Below are 22,604 nucleotides of genomic sequence, written 5' to 3' on the forward strand. Positions count from 1 at the left end.
ACATCCTTGATGTACGATCACAATTGGGATCAGAATTTCTGATGCTAATCAAGGCAGTTGTTAAGTGAATCATGTCTGATTTTACCTGTTTTGACACAGTTGTTAAGCGAACCTATCTGTACTTAAGAACTCTGCTTACTGAGATTACAAATAGAATAAGCAACTGCACTATAAAGGAATGTACAGCTGTAAGCCTTGTCAGAATGGTTTTGAAGGATCTTCAAAAAGATGGTGAATCAGCCATGCAGAACGTGTGGCCTTAGGATCACACACATAGTGATCACTGTCATTAAATTATATTATTGTTACAAAAAAATTAAACATTGTCAAATATTGGGAAAGTAAACAATCTCTTTAGAATCAAGCTTGACTCCCTCTGTCTAAATGAGCAGATATGGAAATAGTTTGCTTCTGTTTTTTCCTAGTACTGTATATATTTTTCAAATTATATTTTTCAGCCCCAAATATACCTAAGGCCCTTGGATTTCCTGAGGTCTCTTTTCCAAGGACTAACTACAGATGATCCTATTTAATTATCTGGCAAATGCTAGGTATTAGGTCAATGGAGCCAAGCATATGGGTTATATTTAAATAATCTGAAAGAATTTAACTTGAATCAAAATTAAATTAAAATGTAGTTGCTATTTTGGCTTGGTTTTTTGGCATGCAACCCTGGTATGACATATAAAGACTAAAGTTATGCATCCATTATCTATCTGTGAGCTATCTATGCCAATAGTTCTAATGAACACTTCAGCAAATCTCATTTTTAAAGTCAGTGCTGTCCACGAAGAAGCTAGAAGTCAAGCTCAAGTTGAAGGCGAGTTTACAATTTCCTATCATTTCTCACCGTATTGCTCTGGTTCTTACCTTGGGCGCAACCTGGAAGACCCGGAGTTGCTGCGAATAAGGCAGCGAAGCATAAAGGGGCATGACCACCATCTGAGGGCAACCATCTGGAAGATGCTTTGCAATGTCCCGACAAGTTTTAGTCATTGCTTCAATCTCTTCCTGGCCTGTCAGAAACACCAGGATATCCTGAGAATAAGGTGCTTCCTTTACAGGGGGAAAAAAGATATTTACATTAATCTTACAGGTCAGGATCATAACTCAATGGCCCAAAAGCAACTGATTTTTCAATTCAGTTGAGATTGTGGAATACCCTCACTTTTCTCATCTCCCTCCAGATCTCTTGATGGTACTTAAAAGACCTTTGCAGCTTGAGGCCTAACATTTCAGAGTTTGTGTTACCAGAGTTCCTGTTGTGGATTACTAGCCTGAATTCTGAGCATTGTTGTGGTGGCACAGTGGTTAGAATGCAGTATTGCAGGCTACTTCTGCTGACTGCCAATTGCCTACAATTTGGCAGTTTGAATCTCACAAGGTTCAAAGTTGACTCAGCCTTCCCTCCTTCCGAGGTGGGTAAAATGAGGACCCAGATTGTTGGGGACAATAGGCTGACCCTGTAAACTGCCTAGAGAGGGCTGTAAAGCACTGTGAAGTGGTATAATAAGTCTAAGTGCTATTGCTATTGTTCCCCATAACCCAGGGGTGGGCAACTAGACAGCCAAGCTGGCTCAGGAATTCTGGGAGTTGAAGTCCACAGGTTGTAAAAGGTCCACAGCTGCCCACCCCTGCCATAACCAAATCAATTACAGGTAGTCCTCAATTTACAAATACAATTGGGACCTGCATTTCTGTTGCTAAGGAAGGTGGTTAAGTGAGCTACGCAGAATTTTCTGACTATTTTGCCAAGATTGTTAAGTAAATCATTGCAATTATGAAGTGAATCACATGGTCATTAAATGAATTCAGCTTCACCCATTGGATTTTCTTGTTGAAGACCTGTTGGGGAGGTCACAAATTGTGATCACATGACCCCAAGATGCTGCAACTGTCTTAAATACATACAGGTTGCCAAGCACCCAAACTTGATCACGAGGTTATGGGGACGCCGTGATGGTCATACGTTTGAGGGCCGTAGGTGTGAGGGTTGTAATTCACTTTGGTCAATGGTGTTGTGACTTTTAACAGTCACTAAACAAATGGTACTACAAGGCGTATACTACAAGGAGCAGAGACTTTATCACAGCTATTCCAATGTTTCTGAATGCCCAGCCTAGTGAAGTTTGGATCTGGTCTGCTTTCTCTATTTTCTATTAACATAAGAAACACTACACTTATTTTTTAAAGCAACAGGCCAATTATTTTTGAATGCTACAATTAATCTTTATTAAAAGCCCAGATAATTAGTTCCTTAGAAACTTGGACTTGTACACTTTTACTAATAAACATAACTTTCTAGCAGTCTATTTTACAAAGGAGAATTAGCGCCTTCTTCTCCATAGCCACTATGAAAACACCAGCAATGAACCTCTTAGCAAATTATAGTAGTAATTTGTTGTATTGCATGTTATTTTAAAGCAGGGGTGTCAAACTCGTGTCGTCACATTGTCATCACGTGACATATCATGACTTTTCCCCCCTTCGCTAAAACGGGGGTGGCCGTGACCAGCACGTGACGCATCCGACCCACAGACCGTGAGTTTGACACCCCTGTTTTAAAGGCTTTCTTCAAGGGACTGGCAAAAGAAAATTGTTATTTAGTGAAGTCACCTTGAAATTTGGAATAGTCAGTTGCAAGTTTTCAGATTTAAAACCTTTTGGGATTTGTGGAAGTAATAAAATAGCAACATTCTTAGTGCATTAATACCTTGAATGACTGAGAGAAGTCCTAAATATTTATAGGAAGTAGTTAGACTTGGCTTCTGCAACTGGTGCTCTCTAAATATCTTGTACTACAACTCCCATTACTCTTTAGTCTCCTATTTAGGTGTGACAGGAATTACATTTAAATTTAAATTGTTTACAGTATCAGACAACTGCTTTCAATTTTTCATGCAGCTAGAGAGCTTACTGGGTGCTGCTAGGCCACTCTCCATTTCCCAGTTTAATCTACCAAACAGGATTGTTACGATGGTAATAAGAGGTAGAGGAAAAGAGGCAGCAATAAACTTGTGCACTATCCTGAGATCACAAAAAGCGTAGAATTAAATATATATATATCATATAAATAAAGAAACAGCAGTCAAGATAGAAACTTCCCAGAGTTGTACCTGATGGATCTGGAAGACTGTCACTAGAGCTGCTTGGAGGTAATCACTCTGGGATTGCTTTGTGTAGAAAATCTGGATGGGGTGCTGCCTGCCTTCCAAGTAGAGAACTGGTGCTCCATTGAAGTACTGGGAGAACAAGTCTACATCCATAGTAGCTGACATGACAATCACCTGCAAAATGTTGGGTTATAACCAAGAACTGCTCTGGGCTAGACGTAAGATTATAGTAAGGATTTTTTTGCATTTTGATCCGCTCAAATATACAAGCTGCAAATACAGGTAATCCTGTATGACTAAATTGTATGACACATGACGACAATTGAGCCCAAAATTTCTGTAGCTAAGTGAACTTTATGAATTGACACATTTACTAAGTGAATTTTGCCCCGTTGGCATCTCTGTTTGATTCTGGACTCCGTGTGGCTTTACCAAGTAGGTCTTTGGCAGCGTGTCAAGGGAGATAAAAGTTGGTGATTATCCTGAAGGACTTCTCCCAAAGGACTTTTCGCAACTAATTGGGACTCAGCTGTGAATGAACATAATTCACAGCTGTTGCAATAAAAGAGGGTTTTGGGACTACTCATATGTTTTAATGACTCAGGAAGCCTAGATCACAACACATTAGCCCTGGCTACCACTCCGTTCCCCTTCTGTGTTCAGCACTCACTTTCAAGGGTAATTTCCCAAGTTCCTTCCGTTTCTTCTGGGCTGCTTTCACTACGCCAAAGAGCACATCGGTGTGGATTGTCCTCTCATGTGCCTCATCCAAAATGACCACACTGTATTTATGCATAAGAGGATCGCCAATGGCTTCTCGAAGTAGCATCCCATCTGTCAGGAACTTGATTTTTGTCTCATCAGAAGTGAGATCTTCAAAGCGCACCGTGTAGCCAACCTAAGAAGAAAAGCCATTGGGATAAAAAAAGAGGATTAGCCACGTGGCAATCATTTAGAGGCATCTTTAAACATTTAAAACAAGCACAACAGAGTAGTAAAGAGCTACATATACCGTATTTTTCGGAGTATAAGGCGCAGCTTAGTTTTTTGGGAGGAAAATAGGAAAAAAAAATCTGCCTACCAGGTATTCATCTTGCTACCGTCCTTAGTCTGGTCAGCTTCAGCACATTAGCTTGCTGGTTTTTTATCCCCTGCTTGGGGATAAAAAACAGCTTCTAAGGCACAGCTGAGGAAGCAGCAATGAGAAAAGCAGGCAAAGCGCAAAGCACAGGGAGATCACTTCACTCGCTATCTGCGAGTGGAGGGGGCCAAGGGAGCCACTAGTGCCTCATTAGCGCCTCATTAGGGCTGAAAAAAAGCTTTGAAAAAGCTACATTCGGAGTATGACAGACCCAAATTTTCAGCCTCTTTTAGGGGGGAAAAAGGTGTGTCTTATACTCTGAAAAATACGGTATATTGGGCCTTTGAGACTGTCCAGACAAGAAGCACCAGCCATGAAAGTGAACACTACCTTCATTGTAAGGTTATAGTAACAGAATCTTGCAAGTCTGAAAGTATCTCTTCCGTCCCTTACTTTTACTCTTCTGAAAACTAGGCAGGGTCCCCTCTGAGACACTTTCTTCTACTCCATCCCTCCTTTGGATTCAGATTTCATTTATTGGACCCTTGTCTAGGCTGCAATCCTTCCTCCTATCTTCCAAGGTCATTCTCATTGTAATATACTATTACAATATATTACAAATGTAAAATAAAGGGAGAAGAGTGAGACAAGGGAGAGTGGTGCAGTGGCCTAGAGGTGGAGCACAATCAGGAGGCTGTGAGTTCTATCCTAGGTAGAGGCAGGTATTTCTCTCTCTGGGCACACTGAGATTATATCTGCCGAATATAACTCAGCACTGGCAATAGGAAGGGCATCTGGCCAGTAAACACTCAGCTCCATTCAGTTGCCCAGACTCTGCCCTGCAAGGGATTATAGGATTATTAAAAGACGATGAAGAGTGAGACAAGAGATAGCCTAGCACCAAAAAAACCTGAATAAAGTATGAATGTGGAAGAGCTGATTTCAAATCTTATTAAATAATGTTAGATAAATAATCAGAGTGTTCTATATATAAATGAAAACTTCTTATACCGTATTTGGTCCCAACCAGAACTCTTATATCCCATTCCCTATTTCTGGTCCAAGAATGTAGCATTTTAAAATTCATATATTTGGGGAAATTTCATGTAACCTTCTTCAAATTAGCTTTCCTTATAGAGCTAATCACAGAATTTATTTTTACAAAGTGTAATTTCTTTTCAATATTCTCCATTTAATTTATGAATAATGTAATACAATTGAATGTTCAATATTTCATTGCTTCTTGATGAGCAGCAAATGCCCATAAAGAAAGTATAGTAATTCCTACTTCTCGCCCTTTTCACCCTTACTTTAATACTAATTGTTATGTATGTTAAATTACAGTTAGCACTTAGCAATAGCACTTAGACTTATATACCGCTTCACTGTGCTTTACATCACTCTCTAAGTGGTTTACACAGTCAGCATATTGCCTCCAACAATCTGGCTCCTCATTTTACAGACCTTGGAAGGATGGAAGGCAGAGTCAACCTTGAGCGGGTCAGGATCAAAGTCCGGGCAGTGGGCAGAGTTAGCCTGCAATACTGCATTCTAATCACTGCACCACCACGGCTTCTAGTTAACATCAACTAAGTAGCATTGTTATTATGATTTGAAAATCTTAGTTTTAATTTTTATATCTGGGAAAATTACTGCTAAAATGTACCATGACTGGCATAGTAAACCAGGAGTTTACTATTTGTAGCCTTCAGTCTATTTCAAAACTTCTCTGCAAAGCATCAAATCAAGGTTCTAATAAGATTACACCTTAGGCTAGAGAGTGGAAGGTGTCAAACAATCAAAACAGAGAAAGGAGGATCCAAAGAGAAAAAACAATCTACATACCAATTTTCCTAATTCATTTTTCTTCTCATCTGAGACGCGGGTAGCCAAGGATATAGCAGCTACACGACGAGGCTGGGTCACAGCAACTATTCCTTGGCGCCCAATTCCCCCCTCGTAGAGATACTGCGGAATTTGAGTTGTCTTTCCGGAACCTGTTTCCCCTACAAATTATTAAGCAAATAAATGTCATTTTGTTAAATACATCAGATATGGCATGTCCACTATTTTATCCTAACAGAAAGAATCTAAGAATTGTTTTCTGAATTCATTTAATAAAACAGTGGTCTCAGTCAGCTTTCTCCAAACTGGGCACCACTGTACACTAAAATTCTCAGTGATAATCATTTTGAATGGGGAATTCTGGATTTTAAGTCCATCCATTTGAAGGTTATTCATGTTGTGGATACTAGTAAATATGTTCACCAGAATATACTTCTACGCAAATACTGTGGGACTGCAGCCTTATTTTACCTGCTGCTCTTCAAGTACATTCTAACATTGAGAGCCAGCTTGGTGTAGTGGTGAAGGTGTTGAGCTAGAAACTAGGAGACTGTGAGTTCTAGGCCTCCCTTAGGCATGAAAGCCACTGGGTAACTGTGGGCCAGTCTCTGTCTCCCTCCCCCCACCCAGGCTAACCCACTTCACAGGGTTATGGGGAAAATAGGGGTCAGGAGCAGTGGTGAAATGTAAAATTTGTTACTACCGGTTCTGTGGGCATGACTTGATGGAGGGTAATGTGATAGGGTGGGTGTGGCCAACTTTTTTTTTCTTTTAAAAGCATTTTTTCTACAACCTCTTCGGCCGAATGCTTTAAAATGCTTTTAAAAGGCTCTGACGATCCCAGCTGAGTTGCCTGATTGTCAGAGGCTTTTGTTTTCTTTTAAAAGCATTTCTTCGGCTGAAGAGGTTGTAGAAAAAATGCTTTTAAAAGTAAAAAAAAAAAAAGCATCTGATGATCGTGCAGCTCAGCTGGGCATGGGGGGGGGAGGGATTTTTGCTACCAGTTCTCCGAACCACCCGCTGCCATCGCTACCAGATCGGGTGATCCAGTCCAAACCAGGAGCATTTCACCCCTGGTCAGGAGTATTAGGTATGATTGCTCCTTGAGTTACTTATAAAGTAACAAAAGTGGAGTAAAATCTGATAAAAATAAAATATATTAAAAATCTGGGATAAAGATATACTACCTATTATTATTATTATTATTGTTATTATTATTATTATTATTATTATTATTATTATTCTCATTTCCTTTCCCCATTAACAAAAAAAGGTCCTGACAATTATCATAACAGTAGTACAATATATCTGGAACATTCCAAATTGGAGAAAGCAGTTTTACAGTTTATCTACAGGAGCTGTTCTTTCAGCACCAAAAAAAAAAAAAAATGAGCTAGGTACAACTTCCCAGTCTATGTGAATGTCTTGGTACTGTTAATTATAAACAACAAAGCCATTTATTATCTCCAGCACTAAAATATGCATGCCAACTATTTATTTTCCACAATATTTTTAAAATCAATGTATTTTAATTTTATGACTGATTACCCTTCTAAAAGTTATTGGTCACTGTGATATATAATACTGTTCGATTTGATTTGTCTGTATTTTAGGACGATTTGGAAAATCCCCCTATTGGCCGAGTTCCTACAACATTCTAATCCCAAATCTTGGTTAAGAAAACACAGTTGCAGTAGTCCAGTAATATGCTACCTCCAAGATACCAAACCCCATTTTAGCTTCTTCTAAAGCTTGCATGAACTTTAGACTGTGTTTAATGTTACACTTATTAATGTTACACGTAATTCATGACTTATTTTCACCTACCCAAACATTGTTTTCAAACCTTAGTTCCGGACAGTATGACATATATCCTAAACTGCTGGGTAGCCTCAGATTAGTTATTTTCTGTCAGATAAATAATCTCTTTTAATCACATCAATTTGCTAGATTTTGGCTGAAATCTTCTTCAATAAATGAAGAAAATAAAATGTAAGATCCCACTCCCCCCAACTTTAAAGATTGGCTTGCATTTCAAATACTTGAGAATAATTGCAAAGAAGCTAATTAAACCATATCCAACCAAAAAAAAGGGGGGCTGTCATCAGCACCCCATGTACCTTTTTGAGGAAACGTAGCAAAATCTATACAGGTAGTTCCTCAACTTATGACCACAATTGAGACCAAAATTTCTGTTACTAAAGGAAACAGTTGTTAAGTCAATTGTGCCCTATTTTACAACCGTTCTTGCCACAGTTGTTAAGTGAATCACTACTGTTGTTAAGTTAGTCATATGGTTGTTAAGCGAATCTGGCTTCCCCATTGACTCTGCTTGTCAAAGGTCCCGAAATATGATCACATGACCCTGGAGCAGCACAGCCATCATAAACATGATTTAGTTGCTTTTGATCACATGATGATGGGGATACTACAAGGGCCATAAGTGTGAAAAATGGTCATAAGTCACTTTTTTTCAGTGCCACTATAACTAAACTGTTGCAAGTTGAGGAGTACCTGTATTAGGTACCTGTAACATGCCAACAGCTGTAGTGGGCTACAGCTTAGAACTTAGAATAACAGAGTTGGAAGGGGCCTTGGAGGTCTTCTAGTCCAACCCTCTGCTTAGGCAGAAAACCCCACACCACTTCAGACAAATGGCTCAACAATTCCTATCCCTACTTTGGGAAACCTGAGAGCGGCAGTTCAAAGCACAACATTAAAACCACACTGGGAGCCAGTCACAAACTCCGACCCTCCAGCACTGCAGAGAAAGGGGCGGATAACTGGAGAATCCCCAGCAAAAGTCTCACTGCAAAAAGTATTCAACATAAATTTGATTATACATGTAATAACTGCAGCAAGGATAGTATTTGCGCAAAGATGGAAAGCAGAGAAAATCCCTTCAGAAGGGGAAGTGATTGAAATGTTTTAGATATGAATAGATTAACTTTGAAAATCAAAGAAAGAGAAGATACAGAATATTCTATCATTGGGGGACAATTCTATCATTGGTTAGAAAATAGATATAGATAAATAATTTAATAATTAAATATGAGAATGGTATAATAAAAATATTGTATTGTGAGAGGGATGTTGTAAAAAAGGAAGAAAAGAGGAGTAACAAGAGGAAGAAGAAGTCACTGAAGAAACACTGAGATGACACATTCGGCAGGTTCTGACCAGTTCTGGAGAATCGGCAGTGGAAATTTTGAGTAGTTCAGAGAACCGGTAGTAAAAATTCTGACTAGCTCTACCTCCATCTATTCTCTGCCTCCTGAGTCCCAACTGATTGGGAGGAAATGGGGATTTTGCAGTATCCTTTCCCCTGCCACGCCCACCAAGCCACGCCCACCAAGCCACACCCACAGAACCGGTAGTATACAATTTTGAAACCCACCACTGGACTGATGTATTATGTGTTAGTTTGTGTATAAAACAATAAAAAAACTTTTTACAAAAACAAAACAAAACATAAAAAGCAGGGAGCATCCCGGGATCTTTTTCAGTGGCCAAAAGGGAGCCTTGCATCTGCTCGGGGGCAGAAGATAAAGAGAAGCAACATTCCCACGTTCTGCTTTTCCTCCCTTCGAGGGGAAAATTTCCCCCAGAATAGGCAATTGACAGCAAAGACAGGCTATGGGAAAGCCACGCCCACCGCCCAGCAGCTGCGCAGAACTAACACAACGCCAGACCCCGCCCCTTTCCTGCAGTAAGCAGGGAGGAGCATTCCCGCTCAACCCCCCTCCCCTTCGGGAAAAGGGGCGAGGCTTCTGCTGACTCCTCCCCCTCCCACAAAGCAAGGCTGTTTTAGGAAGGGTGGGGGAAGGGCACGATTTCCCTCACCGATCAGGACCGCGCAGTCCAAGGTGCGGAGCTGTCCGAGCAGCGTCCCCCGCGCTTGGAAAATCGGCAGGCTCCGACGCTGGCTGTCGATCCCTATGGAAGAGGAGGAGGAGGACGACGACGACGACAAAGAAGAGGAGGACGACGAAGGATGGCGCTTCGTCCCCGGTGTCGTTAGTAACATCGCTCGGCGCGATCCAGAGGCGAGAGGCAGCGTGGTGGACGCCAGCTTCGGTTTCTTGAAGGGGGGCAGCTCCCCGGTCCTCTGAGGCATCCTCGGCTCCCAGTGATAGCGGCGGCGGCGTTGGCGTCCTCCTCCTCGCCGGCGTCAGGTAACATGCTTCGCCGGGCCCCGCCCCTCAGAGTTTGCCTCAGGAAAACGCGGACTACATTTCCCAGCGATCCTCGCGCCCGCCTCTTGGTCAACGCCCGCTCGCTACCGTCGCAGGAGGCTCTTGGAGATTGTAGTTCGCTCGCCGCTTTCTCCGATTCGGGCATGCGCGCTACTGCTCACCCGAAGGCTGAGCCTTCTGGGTCTGCAAGTTAACGCTCGCCTCAGGCGTGAGAAGCGCGGTTTTGGGAAACGGGGTGTTGCGTTGCACGTTGGAGCGGTTCCTGCCCTCGTGTTTTGCTTGTTTTAACTTTGTTTCCTGATGTTCTTCTCTACGGGAATTCCAATTTCCACAAGGCAGGGGCCGAGCTCTTTTCATGACCTTTTATATGCTTTTTTAAACTATGGTAGCTTATTTTTCTGGGCCAAGAGATACACGGTATTCAGTTTTACGTACGATTGCCGCGCAAGTAATGTGCAATATGTGGACATAGAAGTAGGCTTACAACTTTTTTTCTTTCATTGCTGCCAGACATTCTGGATTCACGGGGAAAAGCGCCATTATTTATAGGCGCCTAATTGTATTTACTTCTATTTTGTCAGTTAACATTTAACTGGATTCTGTAGATTCTCAGTCATCTAGGTCAGGGGTCTCCAACCTTGGCGATTTTAAGACTGGTGGACTTCAACTCCCAGAGTTCCTCAGCCAGCTTTGCTGGCTGAGGAACTTTGGGAGTTGAAGTCCACCAGTCTTAAAATCGCCAAGGTTGGAGACCCCTGATCTAAGTCATGGTTGTCCCAAAGGTGCTTTTTCAGGAGGCAACTGGACTCGTTTTTTCTTTTGAAGACTCAGAGTTGAAGCGGCTTCTTGGATGAGAAGCGAACCGTCTTCAAAAGAAAAACCAAAGTCCAGTTCCCTCCTGAAAAAGCACCTTTAGGACTTAACTGAATTGCTTTTATGAGACACCAGAGCTATCTTTTAGTTGTACTACCAGGCAATCCTGAATTTTTAATACTTTAATACCACAAAATGTAGAGACTGAGCGCTTTAGACTTAAAAGGATCCATTTTTCCCACTGGAATCTCAATAATTAGTTGCAAAAGGTTGTTTTGAGAAAACATACATATAAAACTGCAAAACAGGATGGCTTGAACTTGCATGCAGCCAGGACCCTGTTTTTAAAATCATCACAGTATTCATATTTTTTAAAATGAGTATTTGTTAAATCACTGGCAGTAAGAAAAGTTTATCCATGGGATTTAGAAATCTACAAAATCTCCACCTTTTACACAACCAGTTTAGATTTTACTTTGCAGAACATACTATATGAAAAGTAATGTTTCACCCACTCTGAGAGATGTGGGGGAAATAAAGAGTTTGGGAAATGAGAATTCGCTGGTGGTTGTTTAAATTTTTGTGATTCTCAGTTGTTTAGTCACTCTTGAGTTCTGAGGCCAGCAAACATAATAAAATTTAGCATCCTTAACAATAGTGGGTTTCAGAGGCAGTGCTGTACTGACCCCAACATCAGTTATCTGTATGAAGTAGCTATTGCTAACTTTATGAAACTTACCTGTTCATAGTTTATCTTCCTTTATATAACTCCACTAAAAGAGTCATCTAAAGTAATACATGCATTTATCCTTCTTGGACCATTAAAAATGTAAAAGAAGCCCAAACATTTGACACTACCCTATGTACCCATAAAACAGTTACAATTTGTGCTGATCCATACATTTTACACTCCTAATGTAAGGGAGATCGGTCCACGAGGAAGAATGCATTTGAAACGGTTTTCAATCTATATTAAGTCCAGTTTTACTGTTCCAACTTTTAAAAAATCAGCATGCGCGTGCACACACAAGAGTATGCTTGTTTGGTGCTGTGTTTTAAACGAGCACTTTTAAGTTTGGAAATGGGGAAAAGCTAGTGACAGTAATGCAGTTATCTGGACAATACCAGCAACTGGGCTTAAGTTATGAGGAGGGCTGACTGCTCATCAGAGAACATAATAGAATGGTTAAAGACTGCCTATAAGCCAAGTGGTTTATCAGTCAGGGTTTTTTTTACATCAGAATTTGTTCTACCTTAAGTATGTCAAAAGTTTAATAACTTCACACTCTTCAAACTCCTAGACCGCAGTTCAACTCTGAATTCTCACATTTTTTAACTGGCCAAGACCTGGGGCACAAGAATCTTAAGAGCTCACAAAATTTTATGATCTCGGAATTTCAGCTTAATTTTATTTGGTGGGATGCTAAGGCCACTGTGCAGCAATTTAAGTATGAAACTCGGAAGGTAATTTGCCCACACAACAGGCCAAATAAAGCACTTTTTAGCCCTGAAGAGAACTGGTCTTTCATAAAACAGATATTTTGAACAAATTATATCTTAGAACTTTCATTCTTCCAGTGCAATCTGTCATGAGATTTGTATGAAACAATATGTTTCTTAGATGTTTCCTTTTCAAGTAGCAACAGAGGAAGACAAATCATGTTCCATGAAATACAAAAATAGTAAAGATGGAATTGAAGATATAAAAGTCAAACATCTATAGTATCTGCCATAATAGTGTCTACTTTGACTAATCCCAAACCCCACATGAGAAATCTGCTTTTAAGAGAATATATAACACTGTACATAAGGAAAATGGGTTGTACCTTATAGCTAACCAATTTTACAATTTACATATGAAACCTCACCAACCAGCTCGGTCCCTAGCCACCATTGGGGGTTACACTGCAAACATAACAGTAAACCAGTTTTGGTAAACACAAAGTCTTCAACATAATTCAGCATATAAAATCTGCCCAAATCTTCTGAGAAAAAAAGAGGCTCTTCAGTTGTAGTTTGCTTCAGAGGCACCATTGCCATGGTCAGCAAGTCAAGTAAGCTTGCCTGTTTAATTATCTAATGAAAAAGGAAAAGTAAAATAAACAGTTTTATTCATCTTCTGTAGTTGCCCAGTCCTGTATGAAATAAAATTGAAAAGGGCCTTACAAATATTTCTTTTTACACATGAACTGAAGAACACAAGAATGTACATTTCCAGTTCTTCTTGGCTTGGATCATTCATTTCTAAATAAATCAATGTAAAAGTCTCCAAGAGGGTTTGAAGTCAGTTCCTTGAAAAATGTCTTTTGATCAGATTTTTTTTTCATTTTTGAAAAAAATGTTTTGCATATTCAGAGTTGTCAAAACGTCCTTTATGCACAAGAGAACAGAACCATTCTCCAGGGTGGTTTGCTTGCCTAGTCTCTCGTCAAAGATGTTTGCTGGATCTCAGCCTCCTAGACGCTGACCTTCTCCCCATGCAAAACCTCCTGGCCTTTCTTCAGGCAGTGGATTGTAATTGGGATCTTCTTCTGGAGTGTCAAATATTAGTTTCCTGTTAAGCAATAGATATATAGATATTTAATGCTCAAGTCAACAGAAATAGAAAAGTGTACATACATTACTAACAAAAGGGAAGCATTTAAAACGCCATGATTTCTGCCAACCTGCTCTTTTCTCTTTTGCCTCAAGGGTAATTGGAAAGAAGAACAAGTGGCCAGAATTAGGAATATATGTATATTTGTCTTAGGAAGAACCATTAGTTCCCACTGTTCTGAATTGCATATATTTCTCAATTTGGTATTTTTCAGTTTGTTAAAAAGATTCTTTTAAATGCTGCTTCTAAATTACTTTCTTGTGACTGTATTGCGGCTTTCCCCAATCTGATATTCTACAGACATACCAAATACAGCTTTCATCAAGCCCAAGCAGCAAAGCAGGATAGGGTGATTTTTTTAGCTCTTATTATTGAAATTTATCAAATTAATTAGTTATCACAATGTGCTGGTTTTAGTTTCCTTTGTGTAGGATATAAACTGAATTCTAAAAGGATTTAAAACCTACTAGACTTTTCTAAAATGATATGGTTTGGTCTACCATGGTAAATGACATATGAGGCCAAAAAGTATCCACTTATTTCAACTACTTGTTCTGTAAGTAACCAGTGAGATGCTTTTATAAATTCCACAAACAGTACTTATAGACCAATATTCTCCATAGCAATTATCTGACACTGTATATTGAGTCAGGCAACCAATTCATTTAGTTCAGTATTATGCTAACTGACAGTGCTTCTCTAGATTTCAGATATGATTCCCAGCTCTATTTATACATGCTGGGGTTGAATTCAGGATATTCATCATGTGAAGCATGTGTTCTAATATTGATGCAGACTTCCTCTGCGAATTCCATTTAATTATATACCTCTTAGGTATGATCAACTAAGCTCTGCTTGGAAAAGTGAACAAATCTGGGAGATTAAGGCAGCAATTCAGGAATTCAATGTGGATTAAACTCTATCTCTGTCCATTTTCTATCTTTTTAGGTTTGGAATTCGCTCACTGAATACAACTGTTCTGCACAATTTATTCTGCCTCTTCCCTTCCACTCAATGCCCATCACAAAGGAAAGCGTTTTTGATTGGGAGCTCCCCAGAGTTGGCTATAAGATGGGCGGCAGCTCTATAAATGATTTAAATAAAAAAAAGATAATAGAAAGCACTTACAATATGGATGGTGTTTTTAGAAGCCTTCCTCCCCCAGGCTGATTTGGAAAGACATCTTCCAAGAAGAAATATATGTGACCCACAGCAATGCCTGGAGGGGGGAATATTGAAACACAACATTTGTTTTATTACAAAAGTTTAAAAGCATCCAACACCCAACACTAATCACTGCCGTTTTGAGAAAGCATTTTAAAAGCCTGGTTCATAAAAGTCTACCTGAGGCTTGAAAAGATTGTTTCTTAGGAATTTTAAAGAAGTTAGTTTTCTTTTCCAATTGTGTGAATATTTAAGTGGGCAGCACAACCTCCTCCTGTTGCTTTAACATTTAAAACATTTAATTGTTTTTCACATCATCAGTTCATCTATTTTTAGAAGAAGCACCTCAAGATATATTTTGCATGCTGTTTCTAATTTAAGATTTTCATATGTAGCATTGCTTTTCTTGGCCTCTTCATATGTAAACTGTAAGACAACAAGCAGCACAGTAGTGCTTTTATGAATTCTGCATTTTACATTCGGCAAAGTATATACAATTCTCATTATTAAGCTAGGGAATAAATCTGTATCCCCTCATAATGATTAAAAAAGGCTGCTATGAAGAATTATTTTTTTATCTGTCCTGCAGAATGATCTGGTCTTTCACATCTTCTAACAGTGTAATCATTGCTGCTGGGATTCCTCAATAACTATCAATGTATTGCATAATTGTAACTTTAAAAGTTAGTATGCACAAGCAGAAAGGAAATAATTTTTAAGAGATGAGGCAGGTCAACAAGGCAAGGATTTTATTATAGCTCACTTACTGACATAAGTTTCTATCATCTTACCTAGAAGATCTACTATAATGGAGTTTCCCAATAAAAGTGAAAATCCCATTAGAACCCATGGAAGAAATGGAGCCTGAAAGATGAGAAGCCCAAAGAAATTCATGCGAACAAAAGGATTTCTGCGGCTCCAGACATATACTAGCATTATCGTAAATGCCTGCCCTAAAAAAACCAAATTGACAAACAAGCCAAAAAGCTGATGGAAATAATGGTTAAAGAAAAAGTCATTGTAGTCTTATCGAAGAAATTTAAAAATAAATAGCAGAAAGTTGTAATCCTGCATACATATTTATTTTGGTAATTCACAGTGTCCAGTGGCACATTAGGAATGGGGAAGAACGAAAAAGTAAATCAGATTTAAAGCCTAAAGTAATATTCCAAATCTTTAAAAAAAAAGCACCTTCACAATAGAAAGGTTTATTGTTTAATTTACACACTGTAAAAAAATCCTTAGAAAGACAGGTTTCCTGAAGCAGATCTATTTCAAACTGTGGTACAGATCTGAGGCCAGTGTCAGGTTTCGATGTCGTCTCTAGTACTCTAGTGCTGACAGCCAGATTGCAAACCATATTTGCCTAATCATAATGAAATTTTTTAAACAGACTGGAGCAATGCCTCAACTGAGTGAAATTTTTGCAAAGTTGCTCAGACCTGAATTTGCTAATTTTCCAGAAAAAAAGATACATTCTAAGAGGGAAATACCATTAAGACATGATTTCCACACTTGCACTGCATAATCACACACATGAATACTGTAAGAGCATTAGTTTTTAATACAAGTAGTCCTTGACTTACAATCACAATTGAGCCCAAAATTTCTGTTGCTAAGTGACACAATTAACTGAACTTTGTCCCATTTAACAAGCTTTCTTATCAGTTAAGTGAATCACTGCAGTTGTTAAGTCAGTAACACAGTTGTTAAATTAATCTAGCTTCCCCATTGACTTTGCTTGTTAGGTTGGAAAAGAGCTCTGGTGGCTCAGCAGACTAATTAACATCCACTTATATCTGCTGCCTGCAATTACTGCAAGTTCAAATCTCACCAGGCTCAAGGTTGAGTCAGCCTTCCATCCTTTCTAAGGTAGGTAAAATGAGGACCCGGACTGTGGGGGCAATAAGCTTTGTATAAATATACAAAAGTATGAAGGCTATTGCTTAACGCATTGTAAGCCGCCCTGAGTCTCCGGAGAAGGGCGGCATATAAGTCAAATTAAAAAAAAAAAAGATGATCACATGACCTCAGGACACTGCAGCCATGAGTCAGTTGCAAAGCGTCTGAATTTTGATCATGTGACCATAGAGATGTTGCAACAGTTGTGTGAAAAATGGTCATTAGTCACTTTTTCCAGTGCCTTTGTATTTTCAACCAGTTACTAAATGAACTGTTCTAAGTCAAGGACTAGCTGTATCTGAGAGTAAACTAGCAAAGTCCCTTCACCTGAAGAGTGGTTGCCACTTAATGTACATAAATATACAGCCCTAGTTTGACTCAGCATAAGCCTAGGTTTCACTTCCCACTTCACAAAGAAATTATGCAAAATGATTTGAGGCTGATCTTCTATTCTTAGCCTAATTATCGTCACTAGATGGTTGTGAAGATAAAAATAGAGACACCTGCAGGCTGGCCTGAGGAAAGGAAATAAGAGTTATAGCAGTAGGGCAGAATAGGATCTTGTTCTGAATGTCTGAAGTTTTTCATTACCAGTGTTTTTCTGATGAAAGTAAATATTGGTTAACGCCTTGTAAGCCGCCCTGAGTCTCCGGAGAAGGGCGGCATATAAATCAAAATAAATAAATAAAAAAAATGTATTCTGGAATTAAATAGTCTTTAGATTACCTCTGCTCTTCAGAAAGAAATTATCTTGTTTGAAAGTACCACCTAACAAAATTTTCCACAGTTTTGAAATTCTTTTATGAAGCGGTACACTTGAGGCTCTTTTCAAAAGTTAAAGCTCAGCGAGTTCCAAATCAAACCAAGGAAATGTTTTCTTTGAAAAAATGGGTATTTTTATAAATAATTTCCCCGATCAGGCCTAGTAGATATAATGGCACTGCATGAATCAAGGAACCTCCCATCAACATAAGAACTCAGAATTCTCTCAGAAAGTGTTCATTTCTGGAAAAAGGCTTGCTATTTGTTTAGTTGACTTCCTAGAAGATGTATTCACTATTAAAGAGATATCCCAAAAATAGATGGAGAATTATAATAATTTTATCATGTCCCAGATCTTATATATAAAATCCAACAATGAAAGGATACAGTCATTAAGAGTCCACCAAAAAGGAACATAAATACAAAGTCTGCTGTCCGACCACGAAATGATCCTTCCTCAAGCATTCGACAATAGCGATATCTGATCACCAGTTCAGGAAAATACTAGATGTAGACACATATTTTATTTCTACAAGAAAATGAAACTTTGTTCTATATTTTAGCTTCAGAGGTGGAAGAAGAAAAGCATTTTAAGTCTACAAGCAGATACACCTTTAGTCTTATTTTAGCATTTAGAACTGAAATAATTCTAGGCTATTGTTAATTACACAGAGTCAAACATTTTATCAGATCTTTTGGGAAATAAAGTCAATACTGACATTAAAACTTCTATGCCATAGAATTGGTATACATCAGGGACTTTCTGCCCATACAATCCAAAAATATAAGGTAGGCTTTTGCAACCAAGTTACAACCAGGGTAAAGGATCTGGCTCTATCATTAGAGATCTAATTTTGTATTGTTTGACTGCAAAAAAAATCATATTTTCATAGTTGAGACTTTTACACTTGAAGATTACCAATGCAGAACTCACAAATGCAACAAGAACAAATCACAACGATCATATTCTCTGTTGAGTTACCGTTATTATAATTTTGTTTTTTACTAGTGATTTGAGGAGTTATTTCTTCCATGGATTATTTTTAGCCACCAAGGTTTGTTTGTTTAAAATGGTCAGCTATATAAATTTTGTAAACAAATACATTATTTGACTCAGATATGTAAATCTATTCCTCCTACAAAGAAAATGGATTTTGAGAAATCAATAATATGTATTCAGAATAAGTACTCATGTTCATCTTAAAAGTTTTGTTAAAGGTTATATATTCAGAAATGACATGTCTAGCATGCAGCAATCAAGCAACTAAAGGAATATTCTTGATTCAACAACTAATACTTCAATGCTATTTTTATTTATTTGTATACCACTTTTCTTATTTTTTACAAATAACTCAAGGCGCTGAACACACCTAGTAATCCTTCCTATTTTCCCCACAACAACTACCCTTTGAGGTGGGTTGGGCTGAGTGTGTAACTGGCCCAAGATCACCCTGCTGACTTTGCCTAAGGCAGGATTTAAACTCACAGTCTCCAGGTGATTTTAATAAAAAAAAAGTTTATAAATTTGTGAGTAACTTCTCCAATTTCAGTAGGTATTACCTGCTTCAGAGCTACAACAAGGAAACACTTAAGCAACTAAAATTTCCATCTGTAATAATGTATCTGGTACTGTGTTAGGAGGGGGGCATCTTGAAAGTGGCGACTACCACAAAGTAGGTTTTTCCTCTCATATCCTCACTTCCAAACATATTCTAAGCCTTATGAGGTAATACCAAGGAATGGCCAAATTAATACTACCACAGAGGTTCCTTTGGGCATCTTGACTCTAAGCAAAACTTGATTTGTCCATAACAAATTAGGAGCAAGCACTGCTGACATATGTAAACAAATGGTGATTTCCCTTGAAATACAGTGAAACATGAGGTTTATAATATTTTTTCAAAGAAAGAACCAGTTGCAACTAATATTATCCTCCTTAAATTACTTATTTGCTTCTAAAGTTGTTCCTAAACCACCTGGAGTCCATATAAATTATGGCAGTATATTAAATAAAATTAATTAGAAAAGAAGAGTCAAGCAACTTTCAATGGGGTAGGTCTAAAAGGTCTTACATATGCAAGCATATGTAAGCTTGCATACAGAAGATAAGCAAAAGATACAAGAATATCATATTAAATAAAAAATTGAATCCAACTGGCCCAAAGAAAAGGTAGTTTGTAATCAGCCTCCATACCTGCAAGAGATATGAGGAATGAGAAATTAATAAATCACATTTAAGCAAATGCTTCTTGGTTTGAGGGCGCTGTGGTGGTGCAGTGATTAGAATGCAGCAGGGTGGATAAAAATCAATGATTTTTTTTTAAAAAAAATCAAAAAAATCAGATTTTTTAAATTTAAATCGGATTTTTTTGATTTTTATCGGATTTATTTTAATAAAAAACTTTTGGGGTAAAAATCTATCATAAGATAGTTTTCTATTTAAGATACATAAATAATTTAGTTTATTCAGCATGAAATGGAGGTTAGTTATATGGCATGAGGCTGTATATTCTGCAACACTCTCGGTGAGTCAACAGTGGGTCAAAGGAGTAGCAGAGATGACAGTTGCTCTTTAAAAATTATGATTTAAATCGAGTTGATTTAAATCAAGCCTTTTTACTAGTGATTTAAATCATGATTTAAATTGTGATTCAAATCAACTTGATTTAAATCAAATCCACCCTGTAATGCAGTATTGCAGGCTAACCCGGCCCACTGCCAGGAGTTCAATCCTGACTGGCTCAAGGTTGACTCAGCCTTCTGGGTTGGTAAAATGAAGACCCAGATTGTTGGGGGCAATATGCTGACGTTGGCAGCCTGGCCCGGTGTGTGTGTGTGTGAGAGAGGCAGGCACACACGCAAATATACAAGTGGATATATATTAATACAGAACAATCAAATTTGGTAGCAGAATCAACATATAACATTATTAGAAATAATGTTTGTAGGTATTAGAGGGTTCTACCATAAATCTCAATAATTGATTCCACTTGTTAAAAATACCAGCAATTCTGATTTGTGAAAACTGCATTATGCTACTTGTCTTTATGAAAAACATGCAAAAAAGCACTTACTTGAAAGTTTTTAAATATCAATTCTGGGTTGAAGTACAGTTGAAAAGGTGTGATTAATTCTAATTGCTAAAAAAAAAGAAAATACAAAAGAAGTCGCAGTTGTACAACATTGTGATTTATGAATCCACCATTAGGCAGGTTATATTATTGAATTTATAAAGTATCCTTGATTGACCTAATGCAATCTGGTTCATAACCATTCTATCCTTGCATAAACACTCATCTGATTTCATCCAATACCAATCAGGCAGAACCTGCTGGGTTTTTTCCCCCACAAACATAAATCAAATTACCATTTCTTTCCTTCCATAAAGATGAACCTTCTTAATAGGACCATTTGTTCTATTTCAAAATTCTAAGCAAAACAACAATATGAGTACAAATAGCTATAGCAAAGACCACTTTTTAAGATAACTTAAAAAAGCAAGATAAAACTTGTAATGAGTGTTTTTTTATGTGCACATTATCCCAAAGGCCACTGCTCTAAAATATATGTATCAAAGGTATCTGACATTTCCATTTGTTTTGTTTTGCACCATATTTTAAGCTGTGAGTTTATGTGTATACCAGAAAAATATCTACAGTAATATTAGCAAATGATAGGATAGCTAGGTGATACTTTAGTTATGCTGCAGGCAAGCGCTCCATGGCATAGGGCCTAGCTATCTCCGAGACCGCCTGCTGCTACCGACGACCTCCCAGCGACCCGTGCGCTCCCACAGAGAGGGCCTCCTCGGGGTGCCATCAGCCAAACAATGCAGGCTGGTGACCCCCAGGGGGAGGGCCTTCTCTGTGGGGGCACCTACCCTCTGGAATCAGCTCCCCCCAGAGATAAGGAGAATCCAAGACCTCAGTGCCTTCCGTCGCGCCCTTAAAACCCATTTATTTAAACAAGCCGGGCTGGCTTAAGATGAAATTTTTAACTGTTTTTAAATGTTTTAAACGTTTTTAATTGGTAAATGAGTTTTAATTGGGCCAAATTTATATATCTTTTAATTGTTTTTAATATTTGTTCTGCATGTTTTTTTAATCTGGCTGTACACCGCCCTGAGTCCTTAGGGAGAAGGGCGGTATAGAAATCCAATATAAAATAAATAAATAAAAATAAAGTAGATTGGAAGATGGTTTCTCAGGCTAATTTACTATTCAGTGGAAGAATAAATATTTTGATTATATATGGCCTGGGTTCCAGATTCTATTTTACACAATTTTCTCTTAATTCTCTTCTCAGCCTGATTTAATTTTCACAGCCGTGTGGTAAATCAGTCTGTGGGATCCTAACTCTTCATGGCCTGTTCTAATGTCGGTTCTTAGCAGATGGGTCCCCAGGAGTGGAAAGGTTGTTTACATTCAATGCCACAGATATATACTCTTCTTCAAAACTTTGGGGGGTTGGACTAAATGACCTATAAGGTCCCTTCCAATTCTGCTAATCTGTTATATCTGTTAATTTAAACTGCACAAAGTTTCTATGCCGCCCAGAGTCACTTCGGATACTGAGACGGGCGACATATAAATTTAATTAATTATTGGAATCAAAGAGGGGGGAAAAAAGTTCATCACGACCCAATCTAGAAATACAGCAGATCTGCCCAATAGCCAAGGCAGAGGTATGTCAAAGGAGAAGGCTCTACGGATTCCCCTCGAACGACTGCTTCTTCTACCACCGAGCGACCACTGGAGCCCACCCTTCTCCCCCACTCACCACAGCCGCGGTGGTGAGGACGCAGGCGGTAGTGTAGGCCCGTGTGACAGGAGGCACCTGCAGGTATTCCTGCCGGAAAGTCTGATACGCCATCTTGGCGCTGCCGCCTTGAAGCTCTTCCTCTGCTTACAGTAGCTCCTCGATGTCGGCCAATCATATCCCCAAAGCCATTGGCCGAATAGCCAATCTGACCCATTTCCATGCTTCCTTTTTTTTTCCCCTTCAGCCAATCTGTGCCGTCCACCTCCCTCCCTCCGTCTACATGTTGAACCCAATCAGAGCTGATTTGGTGTGCCGGAGAATCGTGACGACTATCGGAAGTCTAGCCTGCGTGGCTCTCTAGTCTTCCCCCC

At 38.8% G+C, this 22,604-nt stretch overlaps 2 protein-coding genes and 1 long non-coding RNA gene across 3 annotated transcripts in view; 1 reads left to right on the plus strand and 2 right to left on the minus strand.

Moving 5' to 3' along the window:
• The window catches only part of DHX33 (DEAH-box helicase 33), a 22,653-nt gene extending 12,336 nt beyond the window's left edge, over positions 1-10,317 (minus strand). Inside the window, exons 1-5 of the mRNA XM_034420901.3 lie at positions 9,883-10,317; positions 6,040-6,200; positions 3,784-4,011; positions 3,117-3,287; positions 871-1,056 (exon numbers count right to left, since the gene is read on the minus strand). Of these exons, the coding sequence (XP_034276792.1) occupies positions 871-1,056; positions 3,117-3,287; positions 3,784-4,011; positions 6,040-6,200; positions 9,883-10,156 (1,020 nt within the window). The 5' untranslated portion in view covers positions 10,157-10,317. The remainder of the gene's footprint in view (positions 1-870; positions 1,057-3,116; positions 3,288-3,783; positions 4,012-6,039; positions 6,201-9,882) is intronic.
• LOC117667497 (uncharacterized) lies at positions 10,085-15,874 on the plus strand. The gene is made up of 2 exons (XR_004592053.2): positions 10,085-10,214; positions 14,593-15,874. It is a non-coding gene; the product is annotated as an uncharacterized LOC117667497 (long non-coding RNA).
• On the minus strand, positions 12,428-22,585 carry DERL2 (derlin 2). The gene is made up of 7 exons (XM_034420902.3): positions 22,252-22,585; positions 20,547-20,612; positions 19,593-19,666; positions 17,860-17,953; positions 15,600-15,795; positions 14,773-14,863; positions 12,428-13,602 (listed from the first exon to the last, which is right to left on the minus strand). Exons 1-7 carry the CDS (start codon positions 22,342-22,344, stop codon positions 13,497-13,499), a joined length of 720 nt encoding a protein of 239 aa, XP_034276793.1. The 5' UTR covers positions 22,345-22,585; the 3' UTR covers positions 12,428-13,496.
• Positions 22,586-22,604: the final 19 nt, after the last annotated feature.

This window comes from Pantherophis guttatus, chromosome 1, assembly GCF_059756535.1.
Source record: "Pantherophis guttatus breed Tessera chromosome 1, ASM5975653v1, whole genome shotgun sequence".
Lineage (NCBI taxonomy): Eukaryota > Metazoa > Chordata > Lepidosauria > Squamata > Colubridae > Pantherophis > Pantherophis guttatus.